The sequence below is a fragment of the Rutidosis leptorrhynchoides genome, chromosome 6 (genome assembly GCF_046630445.1).
Source record: "Rutidosis leptorrhynchoides isolate AG116_Rl617_1_P2 chromosome 6, CSIRO_AGI_Rlap_v1, whole genome shotgun sequence".
In the NCBI taxonomy this organism is placed as follows: Eukaryota; Viridiplantae; Streptophyta; class Magnoliopsida; order Asterales; family Asteraceae; genus Rutidosis; species Rutidosis leptorrhynchoides.
In genome coordinates, this window is record NC_092338.1 from 40,316,633 (window position 1) to 40,324,537 (window position 7,905).

Here is a 7,905-nt window from a genome sequence, read left to right on the forward strand (position 1 = left end):
TAATAACTTAGCTACGAGACATTAAATTAAAAAGGTTGAACATAACTTACAATGATTAAAAATAGCGTAGCGTTACACGGACAGAATTTCGACTTACACCCTTACAACATTTGCTAACATACCCTTATTATTAGGATTTAAAATTAAAATTAAAATTAAAATATAAATTATATATATATATATATTTACGTATATATTGAGAGAGAGATAGATTATGGATGATGAAAATGATCAGAATTCGGTTGGCTTTATAGGGAATTGAGTTCAGGGGTACTCCGCGACTCGCGACTTTTTATGCCTTCAAACTCCGCGAGTCGCGGAGTTTGAAAATACAGCTCACCAACTTTGGAGTCTTTCTTGCCGACGGATTTTTATTATTTATATAATATATAAATAATTATAAGAATTATTTAAATATTATATTATATTTATGTGCATAGTTGACTTGTAATTTTTAGTCCGTTGCGTCGAGCGTTGAGAGTTGACTCATGTCCCGGTTCCGGATTTTCGAACGTCCTTGCGTACAATTTAATATCTTGTACTTTGCGTTTTGAATCTTGTACTCTTGTAATTTCGAGACGTTTCTTATCAATAATTGGAACCTCTTTGATTGTATTTTGTACTTTTAAGCTTTTTGGTCGTTTGCGTCTTCAATTCGTCGAATCTGTCTTTTGTCTTCACCTTTTATTATTTAAACGAATATCACTTGTAAATAGAACAATTGCAACTAAAAGCTTGTCTTTCTTGAGAAATAATGCTATGAAATATATGTTCGTTTTTAGCATTATCAGTGTCCCAAATGGTATTTGGCGGTAATCGAAGGTGGTTTAATGTTCTTGGTTAATTCATTGATATGTTTGGAGTTTTGTTCAAAGTCTCCAAGTGGGAGATTTGTTAGATTATGGAGACATTTATACAAAACGAGAAGAAAAAAAAAACTGTTCCAACACTTGCACGGATTTTGCAGATTTCGGGAAGCGTGAAGCAGTCAAATGCGGCGCATCTTGACATGGATACGGCGCATTCATCGAGCAAAATAGTCCGAGATTTATTGATGCGGAGCATTGAGCTGATATGGCGCATCAGGGGTCAGATGCGGCGCATCACCATCTCGATGCGGCGCATCGAGTGCTGGTACATGAATCTGGAACGTGAAAAGCAAGTGATGCGGCGCATCACACATCAGATGCGGCGCATCTGGTGTCTGGCAGCAAGTTGGCAAGTTGCAACCTTTACATCCGAGCATGCTTTGGCCTCCTTTCACTTTAGGTACAAAGTTAATCACTTTACACCTAAAATTAGGGCTGTGATCATGCCATTACAAGGTGGAAAGCATGGCTAGTTGGTAAACAAGATGATTACTTGTCATGATGAAGATTCCTAGCTAGTTGTCATGGTGTTCTTGTTTTCTCCTATATATAGAACTCATTGTATGCAATTGTAACATACCAAATACAGATTCTCAGTAATAAACACTCTCTAGTTGGTCTGTGGACTAAAGCAATCACACCGATTGCATATAACCACGTTATATCTTGTGTCGTTCTTACATTTACGCATTTATTATCTTTCGTTCATTAAGTGGGTTTGAGTGATCTTGATAGAATCACTACTCGGCTAGTAGTCTTGTAGAATTACTAGCGTTGTTTGGGTCCTAATATCCTAACATCCTCAACCTACTGTCGACGTAAGGAGTTATCTTTCTTATACGGCGTTACTTAAGCATCCAAAATCTTTTGGATACTTTATTGGTGTCAATTCGGTTGTTATTAAGAAAAGATCTTTGAACCTTACTGCAACTACTACAACCAAGATTAGTACTCTTGATCCTTATACTGTTATGGGGAGCGACGTTTATAGTTGGGTGGTTCGAAGGGTTATATCTGTTACAAAACGAGTCCCTCGTGCAAATGTGGTTGCACCTTTTGGTGTTTGTTATAATATTTCAACGGGTCCTGTAAAAATACCAAATATTGATTTGGTTTTACAAGATGGGAAGACATGGACTATATCTACGGCTAACTCTATCAAGCAGGTGGATAATAATGTGGCGTGTTTGGCGTTTGTTGATGGTGGTGCGACTAGTGAACATGGAATTTTGATTGGAACGTATCAGATTGAAGATAACTTCTTGATGTTTAATTGGAAGAATTCGACTTTGGGATTTAGTTCTTCGTTGACACTCAAGAAGAGTTCTTGTTCATTCCACTTTTGAGGTTGATTAGTTAAAGGTGCTCGAACTAGTAAAAACAATTATTAACAGTTTGCTTTCCTAATAATGAACTTCTTGTTCAATGTGTTCTAAGCAATCGAAATACGTAATCTAGTAATCTACTAATCTTATTACCATGTACGTGAATTCATGTAAATTTGGTGTTGTACAATCCTAATAAATTTTCAATCTTGTGTACCTGTGGTTAAATAGGAGCAAAAATAACAAGGCATGAACACGTATCTGCTGTCTGCAATCAGAAACCATCTGGTTTATTGATATTTCCAAACTTGTTTTTGATAAATCCACCTAAATTTCCGATAATACCCTTTAATGATCTCTTAATAAATTTTAAGTTAGACTTGTTTGAGGATATTTTTAGGAAGATAGCCCCCAAATAATACTGGATCTATAAAAAACAAGTTTGGAAAGATGTAAAGGCAGTTGGTTGCACACCATAAAGGCATAAACATACATACATTCAACATTGAAATCTGTATTTAGGATTTATATAACAATACCTGTATACAATAACACAATGGGGTGGTGGCGCAGTTGGCTAGCGCGTAGGTCTCATAGCTAAAGAGTGATCCTGAGGTCGAGAGTTCGAGCCTCTCTCACCCCACAACTTTTTCAAATTAAACTTTTACTAAAATAACCACTGTGATCAAATAAGTATAGTTACCTTGTTAACTATATGCTATATGGATAGGATTCTGTATAATTTTAGATCCAAATAACGATTAATAAGACCAACGTACATGAAATTGTTACAAAATTGTCGACTTTAGTCCTAGCCTTGAACCATCATATCCGTGTCGCTTCTATCGAAATCCCAGCTACAGCCCGGGTTCTTCTTTACACCTCGACTCTTAACCAAATCTCTCAAACTATTCACTTCTACCCACATCCCAGCTTCTGCATACATATTAGAAAGAACCACATAATTCCCACTATTTTCGGGCTCCAAAACAAACAACCTTTTAGCTGAAATTTCAGCAATCTCAATATTTCTATAGTTTTTGCTAGCTGATAACAATGCACCCCATATGCTTGCACCTGGGGGCATTGGCATCTTTAATGTAAGTTCGTACGCTTCTTTTAACCTCCCAGCCCGACCCAAAAGATCAACAATACACGCATAATGTTCGTGTGTTGGTTCTATGTTGTATTGATTTCTCATTGAGTTAAAGAAGTTTAAGCCAATATCAACTAGCCCTGAATGGCTGCACCCTGATAATAAGCCTGTAAACGTGATTGCATCTGGTTCGACCCCAGCCTGTATCATGTCATTGAACGTTGACACGGATTCTACACCATACCCGTGAGAAGCATACGCACTAATCATTGTGTTCCATGTAACCAAGTTTTTTCGACTTGAAGGTATGCTTTGAAAACAAATTTGTGCTTCTGATAATGATCCACACTTGGCATACATAGCAGCGAGTGCTGTTTTTAAGGACATGTTTCGGTCCAAACCAACACTAATAGCATAATCATGAATCTTTCTTCCTCTATCAAGATCAGACGATTGTCCACAAGCTGGAAGAACGCTCATTATCGTTACCCAATTCGGTTTCACATTCGACAAATCACTAGTCATTTCATCGAACAGCTCTAAAGCTCGGATAGCCAACATGTTCTGTGTGTACCCAGAAATCATTGCTGTCCACGACACAATATTCTTCTCCGACATTGCAAGAAACAAATCTTCCGCAACTCGAATATTCCCATTCTTCATAAACCCAGCAATCAACACGTTCCAGGATGCAACATCTCGAACAGGCATTTCATCAAACACCTTGCGTGCATCACTTAACTCGGAACATTTCACATAAAAATCAATCAAACTGGTCCCAACATAAAAATCAAACTTCAACCCTGATCTCAACACTTTTCCATGAACACATTTCCCTAACCAAACATCACCTAAATCCGCACAACTTTTTAACACAAACGGAAACGTAAAATGATCACCATAAACACCAACAGAATCCATCTCTTTATAAATCCGTACACTTCTATTTGAAAGACCATATAAAGAACACGCTCGAATAATCGAATTGCAAAAAAGAGTCGAATACGAGTGTTGACGAATTCGATCGAATAACATAATCGCAGAATCAATATCGCCTGAGCTTGCGTACATTGCAACCATTTTAGCTCCTAAAAACGAGCTAGGAGTAACGCCGTGAACGATCAAATGCGCGTGAACTTGTTGACCTAATTTGAGCAAATTTAAACCAGTTAAGAATTGAAAAATGGGCGCGTAAGATTGTGACGATGGTGATGGAGTTGATTGAAAACGAAGGGGATGTAATAGTGCTGTAAAAATTGAATTCTGTGATGTAAAATTTCTCCATTTCATCTATAGATACAGTCACGAACTGTAGGTAAACTCAAGATGAGAGTTTATTAATTGCTAAAATAATTTCGTTTGCAGAAAATTGAGCGCGAATTTAGGACAGTGACGAATACTGTATAAGAATATAGCAAACAGGTCACTTCAATTAAAACCCGATTGTAAAACGGGTTGAAAAAATAATTCAAAAAACATATAAGACATAAAATATGCGCATCCGGGGAATCGAACCCCGGTCAGTACCGTGGGAGGGTACTATGATACCACTACACTAGATGCGCTTTGATGACGCCTTTACACTTAGAATCGATATAGAAATATAGTAATGTTTTTCTTTTAACAGCCTAGTGTACTTGAATGTACACAAATCTATGTATCTATCTATCTATCTATTCTATCTATCTATCTATCTATCTATTACATCCTATAAATCGTGAAGCTATATTCTACGTGTCACTCGTTAATCAATCCTTAAACACTACTACTGACGTGTTAATCCCAAGTTAATCCTAATTATCACTAATTAATCAACATAAAATCCACGTCGTCATCTCAATTCCTGAAGAAAAAATCACGCAGAAGATTTCCTACAAATTTCATCTCCCATCTGCTACAATCTGCCTCAAAATACTTCAATCTGCCTCTAACCTTAATTAATTAGGGGTTTCAAATTCCAAAATTCACAAACTGACTCATCCTATTGATGTTGTCGATGGGCAAATCGAAGCTTTCCGTCGCCAAACATGCGGAGGTTTGTGGTGATTTTAACCGATGCGGTGGTTTTAATCCTTGATATAACTGATTGTTTGCGTTCTATACTCGATAAATTCGTAATCGATGGTTTCGAAGGCAAGAAAATCGAGGGTTTCTAGTGGTTTTAGCGGCTTCGGTGGTTTCTGGTGGATCTGACCGATGGCTTGCGGCGGTTTAAACAGGTGCGTTTAATATATTAATATGGTCTGTGATTTGTTTGTTAATCTCCATCGGGTCTGTAATTTGATTGTTAATTTATTAAATATTCCGTAAAATTGATCCTAGGGTTTTAATTTCTGTAATGAGTGATTTAATTCTATAAATACACACGTTAAGGTGAATTACCTTTAGTTTTCTGTTATGACTTTATTATGTCAAATTGGGAAAGTTGAGGTGTGGGCCAAAATTTGTAATTTGTTGGTACTTGACAGACGAGATTGAGCAAAAATACATTTTTCCAAGCTTTTCTTTAAACTATTGTTGTTCGAATACAATAAATACATTTTTAATTTGATAATAATAGAATTTGTTTAAATAAAATTATTTAAAAGGCTTTGTGCATAAGAAATACACTTTCGGTGGCTGGTACATGTATTCTTTGTACCCCAATCTAAACATTTTTACGTGTTTGGCCCACTTGACATAACATATTTAAAATTGCCACTACAACAGACATTCATTCATGTGCCATCATCCCATGTTCGTCTTTACGTGCCTTACTCATATAAACATCACACTTACATTGCTTAACACACTCAATTTTCCCTTTGAGATTGATTTTCGTTGTTCAACTATTATCTCTCTTTAGATCTTATGGAATTCGGTTATTGAATGTGTATTGTCCATGGATTTGTATTACTGGATAATTCTTTATAGTTACCTTTGAGATTATGTTGTTTTGTTTACTACGAGTATAATATATCACCTATTGAGTTATTGTGGGCAAATCATTTCAACAAAATCGCTACAACAACTTTTTTTTTTTTTTTTACTTAAGCATAGTTTTTATATTTTAGTCAAACTTCGAATACATTTGGTTTTGTTTTTTTTTACAATGTACATTCTTCATCTTTAACTCAAAATATTTGCTATGAATGCTTGCAGGGATTTACTATGTTCTTACAATCAGGTGGTATTAACGGGTTGAAATTGTCACCTCTGCTTGCGAGGATTTTGTACTTACATATCACACATTCTTGAACTAATAGAGAGTGATAAATCTATCTAAACGAGAGCTAAGTATTTTATATCATCCTTTAAAATGATTAGATTTATTTTTTGCTTGACTTTTGTCTCAATTGAGGTAGGCTGCACGAGAATTTAGCTAAGATATCATGAATAGCTAAATCCTTGCAAGCAAAATGCATTGAACTTTTATTACCAATTGTCTATATATTCCACAAAAAAAGTACCTCAAATGTTAGTTTGACATCAACTTTCAGGAGGTTATATGGAACATGGGTTGCCAAAACTTTAGTTCTTGTATAATGATCCTCACTGGCAATCGTTTTTCTTCTTTAGTTCAGGCTTTATTACGTTTAAATAAGAGACAAATCCCGAGAAGATATAAACATTGTTTTTTATAACTTCTTTGCATATTTACTTTTGCAAACTTAATTCAACAAATGTGTATTTAAACTTGTGTTATTACAGCTTTGGGTAGGCCATGGGATTAGAGCTGCAGCAGAGAAATAATACTTTGACAGCCACTTAGCACCTTTAATGTAAAGTTGAGGAGTTGAGTAGGTATCTACATCCATGCTAACAGTTAATGTTATATTTAGCACTATTAACAACAGTTAATATTAACTAACAGGTCACAATGGCAACAAAACCCATGCTGCGCATGAGAAACTACCAACTATTGTCACAGAGCAAAATATCAAGTTTCTTTTTGCAATTCAAGAGATGGTAGTACTTTATTATCTTAGTGATATTTGCATTTAGTTGCATAATCTCCAAGTTGTATTGGTTCGCGGGATTGGGTATTGTTGTTGTTGTATTGGTTCGATAGGTAAACGAAATTCGTACAAATAATTCTAGATCATTGGTTTTTCTGACAGAGATATGCATGAAAACTCTTGGCGAGTATTCTGCCTCACAAAATGAATGATTGTAATTGTGTACCTGTTTGTAATTAAAATTGTCACTGTTGATTTGATTGTTTATTAATTTGTTTAACCTTTACATACAGGTGGGATTATTTATAAATTCTTATTCCTATAGGTGGCAATATGGGCGGGCTAACCGGTGGGAGATTGAACACAACATACACCATGCTTTTATTTGTGTTTTTTGGAGAGTGACTAAAATTTTTAAGTATTCACTTTCATTACGTTATGTTACAAGCTGAAATCATGTGTAACATTTTAGATTCATTGTAATTGTGTCATACACCTAATCGGTATCAATATGAATGTTTTTGAATGTTATTTTATAGAGCTGCCGTGCAACGCACGAGCTCTTAAATCTAGTTAATTTATACATCAGAAAAATATTCTTAAATCTCCTTCAGTTTAGCAGATTTGTTTCACATACTTAAAATAGGGAGCAAGTCAAGTTGATGGATGTTTGATTC

The 7,905-nt window shown here is 35.4% G+C and overlaps 2 protein-coding genes, 1 long non-coding RNA gene and 2 other non-coding genes across 5 annotated transcripts; 3 read left to right on the top strand and 2 right to left on the bottom strand.

Moving 5' to 3' along the window:
• The first annotated feature begins 1,840 nt into the window (after nt 1–1,840).
• On the top strand, nt 1,841–2,215 carry LOC139853581 (gamma conglutin 1-like). Its single transcript, XM_071842966.1, has one exon. The coding sequence runs from the start codon at nt 1,841–1,843 to the stop codon at nt 2,213–2,215; it is 375 nt and encodes a 124-aa protein (XP_071699067.1).
• A 537-nt stretch (nt 2,216–2,752) lies between these two features.
• TRNAM-CAU (transfer RNA methionine (anticodon CAU)) lies at nt 2,753–2,837 on the top strand. The gene is given in 2 exon segments: nt 2,753–2,790; nt 2,802–2,837. It is a non-coding gene; the product is annotated as a tRNA-Met (tRNA).
• Nucleotides 2,838–2,911: 74 nt separating this feature from the next.
• Nucleotides 2,912–4,791, bottom strand: LOC139853582 (pentatricopeptide repeat-containing protein At2g20540-like). Its single transcript, XM_071842967.1, has 2 exons — nt 4,777–4,791; nt 2,912–4,580 (listed from the first exon to the last, which is right to left on the bottom strand). The coding sequence occupies exons 1-2, from the start codon at nt 4,789–4,791 to the stop codon at nt 3,006–3,008; spliced, it is 1,590 nt and encodes a 529-aa protein (XP_071699068.1). The 3' UTR covers nt 2,912–3,005.
• On the bottom strand, nt 4,785–4,855 carry TRNAG-CCC (transfer RNA glycine (anticodon CCC)). Its single transcript has one exon. It is a non-coding gene; the product is annotated as a tRNA-Gly (tRNA).
• Nucleotides 4,856–4,999: 144 nt separating this feature from the next.
• Nucleotides 5,000–7,493, top strand: LOC139852477 (uncharacterized). The gene is made up of 3 exons (XR_011761086.1): nt 5,000–5,509; nt 6,432–7,069; nt 7,144–7,493. It is a non-coding gene; the product is annotated as an uncharacterized lncRNA (long non-coding RNA).
• The last annotated feature ends 412 nt before the right edge of the window (nt 7,494–7,905 follow it).